The sequence below is a fragment of the Vitis vinifera genome, chromosome 2 (genome assembly GCF_030704535.1).
Source record: "Vitis vinifera cultivar Pinot Noir 40024 chromosome 2, ASM3070453v1".
NCBI classification, from domain to species: Eukaryota; Viridiplantae; Streptophyta; class Magnoliopsida; order Vitales; family Vitaceae; genus Vitis; species Vitis vinifera.
In genome coordinates, this window is record NC_081806.1 from 19,912,501 (window position 1) to 19,934,947 (window position 22,447).

General features: G+C 31.1%; 2 protein-coding genes across 2 annotated transcripts; one reads left to right on the forward strand and one right to left on the reverse strand.

Moving 5' to 3' along the window:
* The first annotated feature begins 8,093 nt into the window (after positions 1 to 8,093).
* Positions 8,094 to 9,755, forward strand: LOC100263012 (methanol O-anthraniloyltransferase). The gene is made up of 3 exons (XM_010646273.3): positions 8,094 to 8,135; positions 8,190 to 8,429; positions 8,648 to 9,755. Exons 1-3 carry the CDS (start codon positions 8,094 to 8,096, stop codon positions 9,539 to 9,541), a joined length of 1,176 nt encoding a protein of 391 aa, XP_010644575.2. The 3' UTR covers positions 9,542 to 9,755.
* Positions 9,756 to 12,149: 2,394 nt separating this feature from the next.
* LOC104877755 (uncharacterized) lies at positions 12,150 to 12,593 on the reverse strand. Its single transcript, XM_010646617.1, has one exon. It carries the CDS (start codon positions 12,591 to 12,593, stop codon positions 12,150 to 12,152), a length of 444 nt encoding a protein of 147 aa, XP_010644919.1.
* Between the last annotated feature and the right edge of the window lie 9,854 nt (positions 12,594 to 22,447).

Genomic DNA, 22,447 nt, shown 5'->3' on the forward strand with positions numbered 1-22,447 from the left:
AATCAAAAAAACTTATGGGAACCATGAAATTTCCCTGGAAACTGCCATACAGACTATTGATAAATCACACTCACTTTTTTTATGATATCTGTGTTTGAACACACAAAAAAAAAAAACAAGATTCTTCCACATCCCTTTCCCATCCCCTTAAAGTTGAAAAGTAATACTGAGAAAGTTGAAATCATGGAGCTCCTCACATGACCCTTGCATGTGTAAAGATACCATCAACAATTCAAGGGGCTTATTATCATCTCAAAACTGCCATGATCTTTCATTTTCAACCTCTCCAATCTCATAGAAGAAAAGGGTCAAACTCAAATCCACCAAGCATATCAAGAAACGAAGCAATTTAGTGATGATAGCAAGAAAAAGCCTACTATGAACTCATTTTCAGCTAGACAATTTTGGGGTTAAGCACCGGTTTGCCCATCAGTAATAAAGGCAAAGATCAGTTAATACTGGAATGGTATGCTAATACAAGGACAAGCACATACAGAGCTCTGGTAAGGCACTATAAATGCGCCTCTGCAGAAAATAAATATGAGACAATGCATTACATGCAGGGCATGCCAATGGTGGTCCAAGGGAGACAGATCCCATCAAATTTATCTCACAACACTGTAGATGAAATTCATTCCCCTTTTCGGGTTTCTTTTCAAACAGTTCAAAGCAGACAAAGATGGATAGGAGCTCACTCTCTTGATCATCCAAGTCGAGGCTGAGCTCTCTTTCCCATGTGCAACATGCGAGTCTTCTCCTCCTCATCATCATCATCATCTTCTTTGTGATATTTTGGCCTGCATAAACCCGAAAAACCCTAATGCATTCCAGTCTATCAAGCAAACTAATTTATATGCCTTATTTTCTGATTTGATACTTTGTTAAGACAGAATGCATAAGTACTTTTTTTTTAATCCGGGTTTTCAAAACCCGAAAACATTGGGAGATTAGGTCATTTGTAGATGACTCAGGCAGAAAATTGAGTCAAAGAACAGACCCACATTGCTCCAATGAGCCTGAGCGCATCTGATCACAACTTCGAAGGTATGTGATTCGCCCATTGAGCTTCCTCCATGGAAGCGACCACGGTACCATAGCATACACCACATGGACTGGACCAATGAGAGGCTTCCACGTCACCAAAACGTGGAGCACTTTTGTTTCGCGATCCAAGATGTTTACTGACGTGGCAGTCATCCATTGGCTGCCTCGATTTACGACCCCATTGAAATCCGAGTTGACACGGATCCAATGACTCTTGAACTCCGAGTCCAGCTGAGCAGGGGACCGAGTTGAAACATAATTCCATTTCAGAGCTTTAATAAAGACATAGAAAAATCAGGCCATTCTCAGAACTTGAAAAGGATGTTGAAAAATCATTCCATTTTTAACACTTGAAACAAACGGTTGAAAAATGATTCCATTCTCAGAAAGAATCTGTAGAGAATCATCATTCCACCTTCAACATTTCGAAAAATCACCATCCTCAGGGAAAAAAAAAATTCAGGAAAATATGTTTGATAAAAAAAAAAAAATCAGATCTTTTAGTTATTTTTACTATTTTCACTTGTTTTTTATTTTAAAAAATAATTATACAAACATATAAAAGGATTAAAAATAAAATATTAGATCAAAATTATTTTTAAAACATATTTTAAAATATTAAAAATAAGTTAAAAAATTGGTTTCCAAGTAGACTTTTATTTTACAAAACTTCAAGGGCATGGTAATTATTTTTGAAAACGATTCTAAAAAATATTTATTGAGAACAAATTTTGAAAATTGTTCTCTAATTTTTATAGAACAAAAGTTTGTTTAAAAACTTAAAATATTTTTAATTTATTTTTAATTTATTTTTAAATATGTTTTAAAAATAATTTTTATATCTAATGTTTTATTTTTAATCATTTCACATATTTGTATAATTATTTTTTAAAACAATCCTTAGAAAAAAATAAAAATAATATTTAATTATTAAAAGATGTTTTATGAAAACACCATATTTTTCATTTTTAAGAACAAAAAACAAAAAATATTTTTTAATTATCAAACTTGTTTTTTGTTCCGAAAAACAGAAAACTATTCTAAAAAACAGTTCTGACTCATTGTTTTCAAAACAAATTTTCAATATATATATATATATATATATATAGAAGTTAAGAGAAATTTTTTTGAGAATAGGATCCAAACATACCATTAATAACTTATTTTATTTTCAACATAGATAGGAACAGTGGCAGTCACACCAACATAATGGTAAAACAGCAAAGAATTGAAAAGGATATCAAATTCAAAAGTCCAATGACATCCCTTCTCTCATTACCAACTACTAAAAATAAAAAGGGAAAATTATGTTTTCAACTCTGCAAAGGCTTGATAATTATGTTTATACTATACATAGAGTCTTATTGCTTTATACTTTAATCTAATTTGTTTATATTTTAGTATTATTATTTTTATTTATTTATATCTTTATTTAATGATCCAAATTTCATCATACATTTTGGTGTCCTAGATCTCGACCCATGTAATAGGGATGGATTCAATAACTTAATATTTCGAAACCATTAATCTAATAATGATATATATATATATATATTCATTTCCTATTTATATATTCCTCTATCTTATTTATTTATATTTTTGTATTTAAATTTTATTTATTTATATTTTTATTGAAAAGATTGAAATTAACCATCTAGACTTAGATTCAAAAGTTATAAGTAGCTTATTATTTTCCAGATGATAAAAATGATTTATCTTATCTTTTAGATAGATGAGATATCTTATCTTTTAGATGGATGAGATTGAGATTTGTGGTATGTAAAATGGGAGTCACATCAACATAATGGTAAAACAATGAGGAATCTAAAAAGGACATCAAATTCAAAAGCCCACTGACATCCCTTGTCTCCCATTACCAATCACTAAAAGTAAAAAGGGAAAATTATGTTTTCAATCTTGTGTAGGCTTGATAATTAAGGTAAGGTCCTCTAACCACCCATAGATGATAGACTTGATAAATAAGGTAAGGTCCTCCAACCACCCATAGATGATAAGGATATGAGATAGTAATTGACAAAAATACCCACTTGAATTATTTTTGTCTTTATTCTACCACTCCTCACATGTCACTATTATTTTTTATTTAAATTTTTTTGGATTTTTCATTATTTTTTAAAACTTTTTATAAATAATTGAAAAATCAATATTATTTTTTATTTTTAAATTGTAAATAAAAAATTATATTAATGATTCAAAGACTATTTTGAAAAATACTTTTTTAAAAAATATTAATTTAAATAAATAAAAATTATCTTTTACATTTATTTTTATCTTTTACATTTTAGAAGTAAATAATTTAATGATTAAAATAATGTTTAAAATAAATATATTCACTATTTTAATTTCTTTTATACTAAAAAGTATTTTAAAGTTTTTTTTTTACTATTATAAAATAAAAAGTTTAATTTTTTTTTAAATTTTCTTCCTTCTTTATTTTAATAACTTTTTGAATATGACTTTTAGTAAGAAATTATATGAAATGTTACAAATTTGTTTATTAAGGATTTCTTTAATGATTTGAATTAATTGAAAATTTATTAAAATAAGAAAAAGAATTTCAAATATATATAAATACTATAACATATTTTTTCACATAAATTTTGGTCATAAGAATTTCAAAAAGTTGGAGAATAAGTCAGATAGGTTTCAAATATATATATATATAAATACATAAAGACAAATTTAATTGACAATAAAGGAAATCCCTTAGATAATGTTTTAGATTTTTTTTAAAATAAAAATAAAAATATAAAATCTCATCTAATAATATATCTTAATATTATACCATTTAAATTCATTATATTCATAATATAAATGATAATAAATAAAATAAATCATTTACCATTGAAAATAAATAAATAATCTTAACTAGGTAGTATGATTGAAAATAAAATCATTATAAAATCTAACCAATAATGAAAATATCAATTTTGACAAATATATCGATAACTCAATTTTATAAATATATCGATAAATATTTTGACACAAAATATAGTTGAGACAAAATTTTGGAGAATTTTTTTTTTAAAAATGATATAAAAAATAATAATCAACATTTTAAAATTGTCTTATTGATATATTCAACAATAATATCACGTATATGAGTAAAAAATATGAATTTTATAAGTATACATTAATTATTAAACTACATTAAATACCCACTTGATGCCTCTTTGATAGATGAGATTGAGATTGGTGGTCTCTTTGATAGAAACAATGGGAGTCACATCAACATAATAGTAAAATAGTGAAGAATCTGAAAAGGACATCAAATTTAAAAGTCCAATGGACATCCCTTGTCTCCCATTATCAACCACTAAAAATAAAAAGGGAATATTATGTTTTCAATCTCGTATAGACTTGATAATTAAGGTAAGGTTCTCCAACCACCCATAGATGATAAGGATATGAGATAATAATTGACAAAAATACCCACTTGACTCATTTTTTTCTTTATTCTACCACTCTTCACATGCCACTATTCTTTTTTATTTAACCATTTTTGGATTTTTCATTATTTTTTAAAACTCTTTTATAAATAATTGAAAAATTGATATTATTTTTTATTTTTAAATTATAAATAAACAAAAATTATATTAATGTTTGGAAAATACTTTCTAAAAAAATATTAATTTAAATAAATAAAAATTATCTTTTACATTTATTTTTATCTTTTACATTTTAGAAGTAAATAATTTAATTATTAAAACACTGTTTAAAATAAATATATTCACTATTTTAATTTCTTTTATACTAAAAAGTATTTTAAAGTTTTTTTTTTACTATTATAAAATAAAAAGTTTAATTTTTTTTAAATCTTCTTCCTTCTTTATTTTAATATTTTTTTGAACATGACTTTTAATAATAAGTTATATGAAATGTTACAAATTTGTTTACTAAAGATTTTTTTTAATGATTTGAATTAATTGAAAATTTATTAAAATAAGAAAAAGAAAAAGAAAGAAAGACGATGGATGAAGAGTTTTTATTTTAAGTACTCAATTAAAATGTTTTCATATGACTTAATTTTAGAAGTGAATTATATCAATACTTGGTAGAGATTGAATTTTTCTTATATAAAAGGGTTGAAAGGTATATTTACTTATTTTAAATGAAAACAAGTAGTTAAAAATTATATAGATTATATTTGAGTTTGGTTTTAAAATATTTTTCTAGTTTTTATTTTTATTTTTTTATTTTTAAAAATAATTTTTATTTTTTATATTGTCTCTTTTTGAAAATACGTTTAATTAAAAAATGAAAACTATTTTTAAAAATAAAAATTGAAAACCTTGTTTAACACTATTTTTTTTATATGAAAATAAAAAAATAAATTTATTTATTCATTTATTATGTCACTGTACAATTGTATTACACTAACTGTATAAGGGAAATGTACTAAGTGTACAAGGCTACCATTTGTGAAAGATTATAATCGATTATGAGTCATTCCTTTATTTTTCTTGTCATTTATGTATTGTACACATATGTCATGCATTTTATTTAATTCTCGCATGAAAATTCATATACTTTTCCCAATAATGATATTTGGGGAAAATTTTTTTGACCTTAAATCATCCACCATCTTCTCAACTAAACCATTGGAAATATGGTTAACACTCCTATATGGACACATAACTTAAGAGGAATATGAAATTTGTATCATTATACAAGGGTATTACACTAACTGTACAAGGGAAATGTACTAATTGTACAAAGGTACAATATTACCCTTTGTGAATGATTTTAATTGATTCTAAACCACTTTTTTATTTTCCTTGTCACCCAAGGATTGTACACATATGTCATGCACTTTATTTAACTATCACATGAAAATTTCAATATTTTCCCCAATAATGATATTTGGGGAAAAAAATTTGATCCTAAGTTATTCACCATTTTCTCAACCAAACCATTGAAAAAATGATTAATACACCTACATGGACAAACTTATGAGAGACATGAATTTTGTGTCATTGTACAAGGATATTACATTAATTGTACATGGGAAATGTGCTAAGTGTACAAGGGTGTACAAGGCTTCTAATAGGTTTTGTACGATTTTTAAACAACTTGAGTTTGACATTAAGAGGATTATTGATAGATTTTTTTTTTTTTAACCAAACTATGTCATTAAGACATTCCCTGCAAAAATTAACACATAGGAAATAAAATTAAAATCAATTATGTTTGAATTGCTCATTATAAGTAAACTAAATGAAATATATATTTTTACTATTGTGCCTTTATAAACATAATTTCATTGTTATCAATAGAGATTTAAAAAAATCATATTTAAATGGAATTAAAAATAAAAAAAAAATTATTTTTATAACAATTTTATTTTTTTAAATCATTAATTTAAATTATGAAATTAGTTTTAAAATTAAAAATATTTGTTGTAATTATAGTTTTGAAGATTGCATGATTTTTATCTTATTACTTTGAAAAAATTTCTTTAAAAAGAAAGTATTTATTTTAATGGTTTTAAATATTTAAATCTTTATTAAAAAAATATTTAGGATTAGTGTGGAGAGCAATTAGGTAATTTTGGAATGAAGAAATTTTGAATATTTTGAAGACTTTAATTCGGCCAATTACTCTATTTACACTTTCAAAATTATTGGAAGATCGGCAAATTAATCTTAGAAATATTGTCTTCTTGATTAATATTATATATATATATATATATAATATGCATGTGAGTGTTTACATTATTTTCGAAATAATAAACACCATGTGTCTAATTTGCAAGTTATAAAAAAATAATAATAATATTTTATGAGGTATTTAAAAAGTATTTATTATATGTTCTATAAATTTGAAAAAAATAATATTTGATAATATCTAATTTACAAGTTAGAACAAACAAATAATACTAAAATTTTATGAGGTGTTTAAAAATTATTTAATATATATGAGAAATAATATAAGTTTGAAAAAAGAATAATATTTGATGAGGTATTTAAAACTTATTCACTTCAAAAATGCATTTGGCAATAATAATTTTTTAACCATATTTCATATTCAATTTGATGAAGAAAAATGATTATGGTTCCACTATTAAATAGGTAAGAGAAGGGTAAAAGAGTCAAAGAGAGAATGAGAAAGGTGAGGTGATTGGTTAGTTTTTTCGTTTAATAGTTAAGGGTATTTTAGGAATTTTTTAAAGACAATATCCTTCCTCTCAATTTCTACTCTTTCATTGGGTTTTGAGTTTAATTATTAGTGATATGAGGACCTTACCTCAATTACCCAATTTAGTTGGGCTGAAAACACAACTCTCCCACATAAAAATGTGTATTTCCATACATACATGTCTAAAATAATAATAATAATAACCTAAATTTAGAAATTTTAAAATTTAAAACTAAATTTATAAAATCTAAAATTTAAATTTAACATATAATTAATTAATTAATTAAGATTTGTAATTAGGATTTTATGTAGGTTTGTATTTTATGATTTTTTTTTTCTTTCAAATGTATAGATGGAAATACCATGTAGCATCCAAACTTGAACCATTGATAGCTTAAGACTTGTTTTAAAATTTTAAAAATTATTATACAATATTTTGTAAAATAAATGTTTGTTTAAGAATCTAAAATATTTTTGGTATATTTTTTTTACATTTTTAAACATATTTTAAAAATAATTTTTCTATGTAATGTTTTATTTTTAATTATTCTTTATATCTATATAATTATATTTTAAAGTAACTTTTAGAAATAAGGAAAAACAATTAAAAAAATATTATCTAAAAATACCATATTTTTATTTTTAAGATTAGGAGTTGCTTTCAAATTTTTTGATTGTCAAAATTTTTTTTAATAGAAAACTGTTTTTGAAAACAATTACCAAATATCATGTAATTTTTTAATTCAAAAAATAAATTTAACAAATTTTTAACAAAAAAAATCAATAATTTATTCTAAAAAGTATTACTTTTTAAAAAGTCAGACACCCAGATGGGTTAGAACCTTTTGAGAGAAGAGTGAATAGGCTCGTTTCAGCTCGCGTACTCGGTTATGCGGAGGGCTTTTTATAGTGCTCAGGAGGGAGTCACTATAGTGCTAAGTTGACACTTGACTTTCACCGCAATGATGACAATCATTACGGTTTAGGACGGCTGGCAGGTGCTTGTATATTACTACCCATTTGCAGGTAGGCTTGTAGAAGGGTCTAATAGGAAACTCCTGGTGGACTGCACCGGAGAAGGCGTCTTGTTCATTGAGGCTGATGCAGACACCACACTCGAGCATCTGGGCGATGCGATTCAGCCGCATTGTCCATGTTTTGAGGAGCTTCTATACGATGTTCCCGGCTCCGGAGAGATCCTTGGTTGCCCTTTGCTGTTAATTCAGGTCAGCAATCTTTAATAAACATGGATAGAGATTAATTGTGATAATATAGATGGGGAAAAAGTTCCTAAAGTTATACCGGAAAAAGTTGCAGACAATATAAAGAAAAAGTTTCTTACCTGTATATGTGTATGCACTCCTTTTAGCCTTGATGAGTTTTAAAACCGCGAGGACATTTTGGTCAGAGGGATTAATCTTTATCTTTGTTTTAACATATGTAGGTGACGCGTTTGAGGTGCGGAGGGTTTGTACTTGCACTGCGCCTAAACCACACAATGAGTGATTCCCCCGGGCTGGTGCAGTTCCTGAATGCTGTCAGCGAGATGGCCAGAGGCGCAGATGTGCCACCTGTGCTGCCCGTCTGGGAAAGGGAGCTCTTGAATGCGCGAAATCCGCCACGTATAACATGTATGCATCACGAATATGAGGAGGTACACGACACCAGGGGTACACTAGGGGTTATGGATGATCATAATACGGTTCACCGATCCTTCTTCTTTGGCCCTAAAGAGATAAAAGCCCTTAGAAAGCGAATTCCCCAGACCCTTGGTCCATGCTCTACATTTGAAGTACTAACAGCCTGTGTATGGAGATGCCGCACGGTTGCCTTTGGGGTAGACCCTGATGAGACTGTCCGTGTTTCATGTCTAAACAACGTGCGGGGCAAACGGGGTTTGCAGTTGCCTTCTGGTTACTATGGCAATGCATTTGCCAACCCAGCTGTAGTTACAAAGGCCGGAGAACTCTGTAACAATCCACTGGGATATGCAGTGAACTTGGTGAAGAAGGCCAAGGCTGAAATGAGCGAGGAGTACATAAGATCAGTAGCAAATTTTATGGTAATTAAAGGGCGGCCCTCCTACACACGTACAGGGAACTTCATCATTTCTGATAACACCCGGGTTGGCTTTCAGGAGATTGATTTCGGGTGGGGGAAGCCCTTATATGGTGGGCTTGCTAAGGCCATGTCTATTATTAGCTTCTGTCTGCGGTTTAGAAATAGTAAAGGAGAGGAAGGGGTTGTTGTCCCGATATGCTTGCCCCTTCAAGTTATGGAAAGGTTTGGACAGGAGGTAAAGAGAATGATCGCAGAGGAAATTGCATCCAAGCTCTAAATAAAATATGAACGTACGTACATTGATATTGTCAGAGTATTGTTCCTGAGAAAGGGTTTTGAATTTGATGGAAGAGAAGAGACCTCAAGTACTCTGTAGTAGATTTTTGTAAGCCTTCTGGCTTAAATGGTAGATAATCAATGTGATGTGTGTGGTAATCCTGTTGGATTGCTCAGAAATTATCATCTATTTCAAACCAAGTCTTTTTGTTTTTTTTCTTTATTTTCCTAAAACTCCAATAAACCGTAAAACTCCACTAAACCCTAATTTGATTAGGGTTTTGGTCTTATCATAGCAGTTGCTCAGTTTTCCCTTCTCTTTTTGGTGATTGCAACTTTAAAATTTTCTCTCCTACAGATTTGCTAATAGCTTACAAGTGTAATAGAATAGAAAGAAAAAAATTACTGAGAAAAGCTCTGTGGATTTCATACAAGAACTTCTATATAGATTGCAACCCTAAGGATTTGATTTTGTGGTTATTATATTTGTGGGGACAACCACTTTAGGAGTATGGAAAATGCATTCAATTAAGACCCTCCTTTGTCTCACAACCTGTCACTTGGCAGGCAGCTTCTTGTACTATACCATCAATCACTCAAATTGTTACAAATGCTTTTAAGAATATTAGTCAAGCTAGTTCTTTGTATTTACTTAATTATTTGTTATGTGATTATGCTTCTTATTATCATTTTTGTGTCTGAATAATCTCACAATTTATTAAACCCTGACTTGTTATGATGGAAATTGTCTGAATTCAATTAGGAGCTAGGTTCAAAAAGTTAATTGAAATAAACTTTGCTCTATGGTCTTATCTGATTTAGGTTACCCTTGTTGTGGCCCAGAAGGGACAATGGGGGAAGTAATCATTGGACGGCCTCTGATCCGCATAGGAATGAGTGATCCTTCAATTGATTTTGTTTTGTTTTGTATATATATTTGATCTTTTGGCTGCACACAATGATAAAAACATAGACAATCAGTCAAGTTTCGGGAATGCTCCATCAATATATATATTTTCTAGTATTCAAATCCGAAAAGTCTTCTTGTTTATTAAGCATCATGAAATTTCTAACCTTTGGTGTCAAAGCTATGGCCTATGGTGGAGAATTTATGTTATTTCTCTTTCTTGGTTTTGATTCTATTTTTTGTTTCAATTATTTACATGAATTTTTACAAGCTTGAAACCATAGTCAATAATCAATACAAATGATGATAATTGTTTTACAAATAAAACGAAACAAAATAACAAGTTAATCTAATTTTATTAAAGTTGAATATATATAGACCCAAAGGCAGTGGACAACATTAATTAGTTGTTAGTTTATAAGTAAATTTCTCTTGTCGGCTCGAGAAAACAATTGTGAGCTTGCCCTAAAGGATGGATTACATTCATAGAATGCTTATTAACTAGCATCTTGTGATGAAATAGGATTGTGGCTAATTTATTAACTCATACTATAGTGGTTTTAATGAGCATATTTCTTTATCTCGATAGTGATACCAACTTTACTATCCCGGAAATTATCTTGTTTACCATAATTGAATGATTGCAACTTTTCAAATTGGAATGAACAAATTTTTATTACCTATGTCACGACAACTTAGATTTGACCCTTTGAGTTGAGGAACCTCCTTTGCGTCCCAATGGTAGCACCCTATGAAAGTTGAGAGCATTTTGATTGAATGATTTCATGATTCTAAAGAATAATATTGCAAAAAATGTTATAGGGTTAATTTCTACTTTCACTAAGATTAAAGAATTCCTTGTTTTAGTAGAATAGTAAGGAGGTGTTGGATAAAACTTAATATTTATTATTTAATGATTTAAATTGACTTTAAGTTAAATTATACTTAAGTTGTTAACTTAAAACTTGTTACTTAATTTTTACTTTAAGTATTAAAGTTGTTTGATAAAATTAATTTAAAATATATTTTAAATTATTAAGTTAACATATTAATTATTTTTATAAATTATCGGTAGAACAAAGGAGGTTGAGTAACAGTGAAGGTCGGGATTAGTAAAAGAGATCATGGAAGTAACTAGGACAAATATGAGTAAAAATGTAAAATGAAGATATGAATTTAAGAATAAGTTAATTATTTTCAAATTATTTTTTATTTTAAGCCATACCATTAAGTAAACACATTTAATTTATTAAGTAACTTTAAGTTATTAAATTGATTTATCAAACACCCATTAATTTGCATATAGAATACAATTTTAGCATAGATGGATACGAGTTTATCCTTTTTCCAAAACCAGAACATAAAATCAAAATTTTGCCCACTTTTCCCCATTTTGTTAAGAACTCACTAACAGAAATCATACTGTCAACATAGAAAAACAATGAAGAAATTGTACTTGGACAATTTGCTGAACCTTCTTGTCTCATTTTCTGTGAGTATTCATCCTTCAGTAAAAGAAGTAGAGGTCAAATTCTAGCTAGAAACCAGTTACATTCAAAATCTCCTATCCAGGAATTTCCTAGTATGTATCATCTTTAAAGTAGAGACTCACCTAGTCATAACATTAGGTTGGCATGAATCACTGAAAAACTTCATAAGACTTTGTGAAGAACACTTCCAAAGTCCTCTAATCCAACACTTTTCAAGTGATGTCTTCTTCAACGCTTCTATAGACTGCAATATTGGTGTATCCAACACCTTCCATCTTATCAAGTAATTGTTCAGCATAAATGCTTTGATTGGCTGTGAAAACAATGATTTCAAACATCTCTGCTACTCTACTAAAAAATATTGGGAGGAAAGGCCTTTGTCGCATGTATATGGTGCGCCTTCCATCTTGAAGAAGCTGGAAACATATTTCATCTGAATTCATCCATGGCTTTTCATACAATTCTGCAGAATGGATGTTACTTGTTCCCACAGCATCTTCAAGAGAGGCAGCATCTCCTAGACTCTGGATCAAGGAAGGTGTTATTCCTGTTACCATATCATGAAATCCAGCGCTCCCTTCAATTGGTAAACCAGTGAGAGTGATGTCAGAGATATTGAAATAATCAATATCACAAGATTGATAGCCAGGCGACATGTTGCTTTCAATTGCACTGCATCAGCACAGTCCTTGCAACCTAATGATAAGCGAGATAAATGTAAACAAATCAATAACAACACTAAAACGCCATATATAGAATTCAGTTCATGTCCAAATATATTAAAGAAAGGAGAAACTAAGAAAAAGGGAACAGCTAGAGGGGTACGGTATTGATTATCTAATTGGAATTGAATCATTTAGCTAGGGTTTGATTGAGTTGTAAGCTGAGTATGGCCTTGATGGATTGGAATCAGCCAGAGGCTGAGACTAAGGTTATGTGCTGCCAATCTTACAGGGTTTAGGGGAGGATGCACGCAGGTTGAGGACCCTCTTTTATCCTTGGCCTGCCTTGGTTGACAAGGACTTCAAATTCCCACAAGGAGATGGTGAACTAATGCTATGCCTACTGCACAAAGGAAATGAATTTATAAAAGATGAGATAAATTGAACAAGACAAAAATTCGTTATTTGGAGGGGGCTAGCAGCGCAAATTCACAAAACATGTACTTACAGATTTTGCAATATTGAAGAGATAATTTCCTATCCCGTGATAAAATATCTTCGTGCAATGGGTCATTTGACCAAGTCTTTAATAAATTGTTTTATGTTGAGTCTTATATCTGTTATGTTGTCTTGGTCTATAGGAAATTGTTTATTGAGTCTCTTTATTATCTCCTGATTTTTGATGATGGTGGTAGCAGATTTATTGAAACATGGTTTCATGGTCCTATTTTTATGCCTTTGTTGTTATGGCTTTGTCAAGCCAGTTAATTGTATTGCCTATTTATTGGTTGTCTCAGTACAAATAAAGTGTAGAATTGTTTCTCTGTTCTGGTTTTACTTTTGCTCAGTTTATTTTATCAGTGGTATCAGAGCCCGGTTAACGTTAAAAAAGTGGGTTAAAACCAGAAAGTGAGAATTGAGAGTGCCAAAACAGAGAGAGAGAGTTTATGAGACAGAGAGTCATATAGCAGCAGCTTTGTTTATTTTCTTTCAGCAGCAGAAAAAAAAACAATGGCCTCTGAAAATTTTGTGCAACCTGCAATTCCACGTTTTGATGGTCACTATGACTATTGGAGCATGTTGATGGAGAATTTCTTACGATCTAAAGAGTACTGGCAAGTAGTCTCTGGAGGGATAGCAGAACCAGCAACGAACTCACCAATGACGGATGCGCAGAAAACAGAGATTGAAGGACAGAGATTAAAAGATCTAAAGGCAAAGAATCATTTGTTCCAAGATATTGATCGCTCAATCTTGGAAACTATTCTGTGCAAGGACACCTCCCAGCAGATTTGGGACTCCATGAAGAAGAAGTACCAGGGATCAACGAGAACCAAGAGGCAGTAGCTTCAAGCACTTCGATCTGAGTTCGAAACGCTTCGAATGAAGCCGGGGGAGTCAGTTTCTGATTATTTCTCAAGAACAATGGCAATCATCAACAAAATGCGAATTCATGGCGAGAAGATGGAGGACGTGACTGTTATTGAGAAAATTCTTCTGTCAATGACGCCAAAATTTAACTATGTTGTTTGTTCTATTGAGGAATCAAAAGACCTTGATGAACTATCAATTGACGAGTTGCAAGGATCTTTGTTAGTTCATGAGCAGAAAATCATCCAGGAGGACAAGGAGGAGCAAGCTTTAAAGGCTTTAACTAACAACAATGCTTTGACAATGAATAGATCAACAGATCGAGGTAGAGGCAAAGGAAGAGGAGTTCGAGGAGTTAGAGATGGAGGTAGAGGAAGAGGTGGACGAGGCAATTTTAGAGTTGATGAAGATCAACCAGATTTCCAAAATAGAGGTAGAGGCCAAAATCAACAATTTGACAAATCCAAGGTAGAGTGTTTTAGATGTCATAAATTTGGCCATTACCGTTCTGAATGTTATACTAAATTACCTAACGACAAAGAAAAAGGAGAGAAATCTAATTATGCAGAAAAGAAAGAAGTTGAAACCTTGTTGATGGCAGCTCAAGTCAATGAACAACCTCAGGCAAAAGTGTGGTATGTGGACACAGGCTGCAACAACCACATGTGTGGTAGTAAGTCTTCTTTTTGTTTTCTAAATGAAAGTTTTCGTTCTACAGTGAGCTTTGGTGATTGTTCTACTGTGAATGTAATGGGAAAGGGTGATATTAATATTAGAACCAAGAATGGTTTTGTAGAAACAATTTCCAATGTTTTTTATGTTCCAGACTTGAAAAGTAATTTGGTAAGTGCTGGTCAATTGCGAGAAAAGGGTTACATAATAACAATTCAGAAGGGTGCTTGTGAGATATATGATCCTTCGAGAGGTGCTATTGCTGTTGTTCAAATGGCTTCAAACAGGTTGTTTCCATTGAAGATTGATAGTGTCCAGTCTTTCTTAATGGCTGAAGTGAAAGATCTTTCATGGCTTTGGCATTTACGCTATGGCCATTTGAATTTTGGTGGATTAAAAACTCTCCAACAGAAACATATGGTGACAGGTCTTCCTCAAATTTCCATTCCTTCTCAAGTTTGTGAAGAATGTGTTGTTGGCAAACAACATCGTTCTCAATTCCCTCAAGGAAAGTCGCGAAGAGCAAAGAATATCTTGGAACTGGTTCACTCTGACATTTGCGGTCCAATTAATCCAACTTCTAATGGGGGTAAAAAATATCTAATTATCTTTATTGATGATTATAGTCGAAAAACGTGGGTTTCTTTTTTGCAGGAAAAATCAGAAGCTTTTAGTGCATTTAAAAGCTTCAAGGCACGCGTTGAAAAAGAAACAGGGAGATCCATCAAAATTCTCCGTACTGATCGTGGTGGAGAATATTGTTCAAATGAAGTTGAACATTTTTGTGATGATCAAGGCATACGAAGAGAACTCACAGCTGCTTATACACCGCAACAGAATGGTGTATCGGAGAGAAAAAATAGAACCATCCTCAACATGGTGAGGAGCTTGCTTGCAAGGGGCAAAATTCCAAAGAGTTTTTGGCCGGAGGCAGTGAATTGGAGTATCCATGTGTTGAACAGAAGTCCTACATTTTCTATTCAAAACATGACACCGGAGGAAGCTTGGAGTGGACGGAAACTAGCTGTAGATCACTTCAAAATTTTCGGTTGCATCGCCTATGCACATGTCCCAGACGAGAAAAGGAAGAAACTTGATGATAAGGGTGAAAAATGTGTTTTTCTTGGCGTAAGTGAAGCATCCAAAGCATATAAATTGTTCAATCCACTCACGAAGAAGATTGTGACCAGTAGAGATGTTATTTTTGATGAGGAGAGCACCTGGAATTGGAATGGGCAGCAACCTACTCAAGTCATTTTTGACAATGATGCTGAAGAAGAAAGGCAGCAGCTTCTACAACAACAAATTCCTACGGTTTCTATACTTGAAAGTCCACCAAATGATGCTTCAACAGCCGCTGAAACTTCATCAACAGCATTAGAGAGTAATGTAGTTGCTGAATCACGACTTCGCCGTGTTCGAAAAAGGCCCACATGGATGCAAGATTTTGAGGTAACTGGAGTTCAATCTGATAACTATGATACAATTGCCCATTATGCTTTGTTATCAGATTGTGATCCCATTACATTCCAAGAAGCTATCAAGGATTTAAAGTGGCATAAGGCTATGAATGAGGAGATCGGGTCCATAGAGAAAAATAATAGTTGGGAGCTAGTTGAACTTCCAAAAAGGCAGAAATCCATTGGTGTTAAATGGGTTTATAAAACGAAGTTGAACAAAGATGGTGGAGTTGATAAGTACAAAGCTCGGCTTGTTGCAAAGAGGTACAAGCAAGAATTTCGGAGTGGATTACAAAGAGGTGTTTGCTCTAGTAGCAAAGCTTGACACTATTCGCTTGGTGTTATCCATGGCTGCCCAAAACTCATAGTCTATCCATCAGTTAGATGTGAAGTCAGCATTTTTGCATGGAGAGTTAGAAGAAGAAGTCTATATTGATCAACCCCCTGGGTATGTGAAGCAAGGTTATGAGAATAAGGTATATAAGTTAAAGAAAGCACTATACGGACTGAAACAAGCACCAAGAGCTTGGTACAGTCGTATAGATGCTTATTTTACTGAGGAAGGTTTTATTAAATGTCCATATGAGCACACTCTTTACACTAAATATGGTGTTGATAAGAAGATTTTAATTGTGTGTTTATATGTTGATGATCTCATTTATACTAGTAATAATAAAACCATGCTTGCTGATTTTAAGAAGTCTATGATGAAAGAATTTGATATGACTGATATGGGATTAATGCACTATTTTCTTGGCATTGAGGTAGTGCAATCATCTGCTGGTGTTTTCATTTCTCCAAAGAAATATGCTCTAGAGATTTTGGACAAGTTTATGTTGAAGGATTGTAATTCAGTCATCACCCCAAGTGAAGTTGGTCTGAAACTCTCAAAGAGTGGAGCAGGAAAGAGGGTGGATAGTACTCTTTACAAGCAGATCGTTGGAAGTCTTATGTATCTGACATCTACAAGACCAGACATTATGCACGCAGTCAATTTAATCAGTAGATACATGGAGAATCCAACTGAAGTTCATCTTTTGGCTGCAAAAAGAATTTTTCGCTATTTGAAAGGTACTGTAGACTTTGGGATTCTATACAAAAGGGGTGAAAAATCAAATTTGATTGGTTTTTCAGATAGTGATTATGCTGGAGATCTTGATGATAGAAAGAGCACTTCTGGAGCAGTGTTTATGTTGAATTCTAGAGCTATTACTTGGTCATCAAAGAAGCAACAGATTGCGACTTTGTCAACTACGGAAGCTGAGTTCGTTGTTGCAGCATCAAGCTCATGTCAAGCTATTTGGCTGAGAAGGTTACTTGAAGTTTTGTACAACCAGCAGCAAGGTCCAACAGTGATTTACTGTGATAACCTCTTTGCAATAAAACTCTCAAAGAATCTAGTCTTACATGGGAGAAGCAAACACATTGATGTGAGGTACCACTTCTTGCGTGATTTATGTAAAGATGGAGTTATTGATTTGGTGTTTTGCAAAAGTGAAGATCAAATTGCAGATATCTTGACTAAGCCCCTCAAGCCTGCTGTTTTTATGAAACTTCGAAGTATGCTTGGAGTTTGTTCTTCAAAGGAGGTTGTGGCTGCTTCAGGAAAGGCTTTGCAAATTGATTCCTAAACTGATTTCTGCAGATATTAGTTTAAGGGAGGGTGATAAAATATCTTCGTGCAATGGCTCATTTGACCAAGTCTTTAATAAATTGTTTTATGTTGAGTCTTATATCTGTTATGTTGTCCTGGTCTATAGGAAATTGTTTATTGAGTCTCTTTATTATCTCCTGATTTTTGGTGATGGTGGCAGCAGATTTATTGAAACATGGTTTCATGGTCCTATTTTTATGCCTTTGTTGTTATGGCTTTGTCAAGCTAGTTGATTGTATTGCCTATTTATTGGTTGTCTCAATACAAATAAAGTGTGGAATTGCTTCTCTATTCTGGTTTTACTTTTGCTCAGTTTATTTTATCATCCCGTGACCCTCAAATTGAAACCATCATCTCAATATTTAGCTTCTATCTCTAGAAAATCTCCACATAGTTTTCAAGATTTTGCAAAATTGTTTTCCTAATCATTTGGATGAGGGTAAGTGATCCATGTGTTAAGAGGAGTTTTCATGCATAGGCGCAGAGTAGCATCCATGTGCTAAATGAGGTTAGGACCTCTAGACAAATCGATCTCCCTATACTTCTGGACTCATTGCTAGGCACACATGGATAGTATCATAGTTTTATTTAAATCATGCAAACCTCAATCGACTTAACTTTCAATACTCATCAATGTTGCATATTTCCATTGCTTGGCCATCTCTAATTTTTTTTTTTCTACTTTCGGAATAACATCCTTTTTGACCACTTTCATGGCAAATGACAAACACCACTAGGTTTGCCTCTTAAGAGTAGGATAAATCCAACTGGTAGACATCCTTGAGTGAACATCTTATTAATTGTTTGACCATGATCTAACCTTGGATGTATTTAAAAGGCTCAACATTTTAGGTCAATATTTCAACTTTCCTATAAAACAGGTCAAGCTGGTAGAATGCGATGGTTTGAAGTTTGAGCATACTAATTTCGATGAGTCTGATAAGTTCCAATTTCATCGTATTGGTTGTTAATGTCTTTTTGGACCTTCTAGTTATTTTTAATCACTGTATTCAAAAAATCATTCATGATTTGTATTTCTTCCTCTTTTTCCGGTTCTATATGTAGGTCTCAATAATAACTTTTGAATCTTGTCCTCTTCCATTGTTGCACATTTTGACTATGAAATTTGGAAAATAGATATTAAGACACATTTTTTGAATGGCCGTCTTAAGAAGAACATCTACATGATGTAATTAGAGTGATTCATAATGGAAGTCCAAGAGCACCTTGCATGCAAGCTTCATGGAGAGAAAGTATCACCTCATTAGAGACCGCATCAACTCAAAACCTAGTTGATCCCTTTATGAAGATCCTTACAAGGAAAGTGTGAGTCTCACAAGGAGGTGCTAAAAATACAATGTTGTAGGAATTGGTTCTAAGTGAAAATGGGAGTTTATTTGGATCATGTTCCCTTTATTGCATATCTTGGATAAGTTGTATTTGTTTTAATATATAAATAGTATATTAATGTGTCTAAGGTTTGTATTTCAGACACCATCGTGCATAGCACTAGAAATGTATAGGAGTGGATGGTTGTTAGTTCCTTCCAAACTAGAACTTAGTTCACAGTTGTAAATGGAAATGAACAATCTATTTAGTGATCAATTGCAATTCATAGTTGCTACATTTGTTGTGTGGCCTGACACATTCATAGAGTTGGTTTAACTAATAACTTCTGCATTGAAACTTGGTGTGTTAAACAGGGGTTGTTGACGAGATAGCTTCACTAATTGAGTATCAAAAAGTGTGAAGCTTGATTAGTCTATTAGATAGCAAATGCTCTAAATCTTGAAAGGATTAATGGGTTTAGCAGTCATGCATCATTAACATTGATGCACATTGATTTACCCATGTGTACAATCCTAAGATCTATAATCAAAGTATCTTAGGTGTTTAAGGTATTAAGTTCATGGTTTAATTGATTCAAGTAATTAAGGATTCCATGTAGAAAATATGCTCTTAGTTAACTTTATATGAATACAAGAAAAACCTAGGCTTAGTGGATTCATCTGAACCAAATGAATTGTGAAAACTTTAATTTCTATTATATTATTATTATTGTTTATTATTATAAAAGGATGTTATTTGATAAAAGGATTTTGCGCCTTTAATTTAGGTTTTCATCATATGCAGGTGGCTCAAAGATAAAAAAGAGTATAAATAATCAATTAGTAAGTTTGATAGTCCCATTAGCTTCCTTGCACTGCCAACTATATATTATCAGGAAGGAGCATTCTTGTTAGTTGTCTAACAAGCTTTGGCTCTTAGCATAATGTTCCCTATATCTTAAAGTCTAGTTATGACATTTTATTAGGATATGATCCTTGTTTATTAGCCTAAACTAGACCATAGGGATTGGTTGGATCAATGTTGATGTGTTTGATAAGGAGCAAAGTAGTAGGGTGACAATTGCTTCTCATGGATCTTGTGCATATAAACTTTAGTTTTGGAAACAAATTTTATAATATATGGAAAAAAGGGCCTTGAAGTTAGATTGGAAAAACTTAAGATTTGAACTAGAATATTGCTTGAGCACCCAACAACACCCGAGCATTCTTAAGGCAAATTGAGTGTTGGACCAATTTTGGGTTCATGTTGTTTCCAATAAGTTTCTTTCATTATATTCTTTAGTGTAGGCTTAGTTGGTTCTTTTAATTAAGTATAATTTTATACATTAGAAAGTTTATTAAGATATTAGTTAATTGCTTGCACAAAGATTGAGTCAATTATTAGCTTAGTTCATAAATTAAGGTTTTAATTTATTGAGAGTTTTAACTTAAAGAATATTTAACAACTAATTCTCACATATAGAAAATAAATTAAATATTTAAATATCCTAGTTGGATTTCCAAACCTTATTATATGAATATTCTAAAGTTCTTATTCATAATATGGAGACATTTAGAATAATAATAAGATTAAGAAAGATATATCATGAACTAGGATCATGAGTTCTCTCTTATATTCTATATAAAGGAAGGAAGTATGAGGAAGAAAATATAAAGAATATTTTTAGAAATTTAAAACCTAACCTTTTCTTTTTTTTTTTTCCCTTCAAAACCTTAGGGTTTGTTTGGTTCCTATTTTTAAGAATTGTTTTCTGTTTTGAAAATAAAAAACACAAAAAAAAAAAAATTATTTGGGAAAGAGGGTGTGCTTTTGCTTTTTTTTTTTTTTTTTTTTTTTTTTTTTGTGTTTTTTGTGTTCTCAAAAACCACTTTTTTGATAACAATAAAAAAATGTTTTCATTGTTCATTGTTCAAAGAATAGATTATTTTTCGTGTTTTCTCTTTCTTCTTTTTGTGTTTTCTTAATTGTTTTTTGTGTTTTCACAAAGGTGAGCTTCACCCACTTATAAACCATTTCTTCTTCCTTAAATTATTGAAATTAATATACTTATACATGGTGACAAAGTTGTCATTTGTTTAAGAAAATTATAACTGATTTAAAATTTTCAAAATGGAATAATTTTTTTTAATTTAAATGAATTGTGCATATAAAAATTATTTATATATTTATAATATCAAGTTAATGAAAGAAAACGCTTTATTAATTAAAAAAATAAATTTCAAACGTGTTTTTTATTTTACTTATTCTAATTTTTTTTTAATTAATTCAATCAAACATTTTTTTTAGAACAAAAACTATTTTCTAGAATTTAGTTTCTAAACACTTTTTTTTTTTTTTTTTTTTCTGAAAACACAAAAAACTGTTCTAAAAACTGTTTTCCAGAATAGTTTAAAAAAACAGCAACCAAATAGGTCATTAGCCTCTATAGTCTCCAAAAGCCTTCATTGTTTTGTTTTTTGGATTGTTCATTCCTTTTCAGAAAAGCTACCATCTTTCTTGAGTACAGCGGCTGTTGGGGAACCAATATCCCCAAGTGCCAAAAGACTGAGAAGAACACCATTGATGAATGATTAGGGTTAAGACGAATATAAAGATCATGATTCAGTTTACGTACATCAAATCTTATTTTAATTTAGAGATAATAAGATAAAATCTAAACTCTATTAGTTTTTTGGAAAAAGTTTTTAATTACTATGCTACATGAGAGATCTTGATTTATTTTTATTTATTATTATTTTTGGATTAGAATGAAGGATTTCTCATTCGGGTTGTTTTTTAAATCTAAAGAAGCAAAAAGGTTGAGTTTTTCAATGTTTTCAAAATCCTTAAAAACCCTAAAAGGTTAATCTAGAGTGAAAATTCTTTTTGGCTCCACCCTCATGTCCTTCACCTACATTGGTCCATACCATTCCATGCCCTTAGATGCAATCATCCTTGACCATACCTATTTGGAAGATCTCTAAGGCATGGAGTTATTAGTTCTCATTCTATCACTTCATATATGCCACGAGGCCATAGCCAAATATTGTTTCCCAAGTTCCAAGGTAGTTTGGTTGCTAGTGTGTCTGAGATGAGTGCCCCTGGCTGCCCACCTTGATCATTATGGTCAGCTAGATCGTAGAGCAACATATATGGCTTATTGATATTGTTTTCAACATCTCTAACTTATTGATATTTTTCTATGCTATCTCTTAGGCTATTGATTTGTGTTTCAAAGACTAACAACTGTTGTGTAAACCATTAATATGCCATCTTTTGCATGCTTTTCATTATTGCTAACTTAATGTCCTTCTCATTTGATGTAATATGCTCCTTTTACTAATCATGAAAGGCTTGCTTAA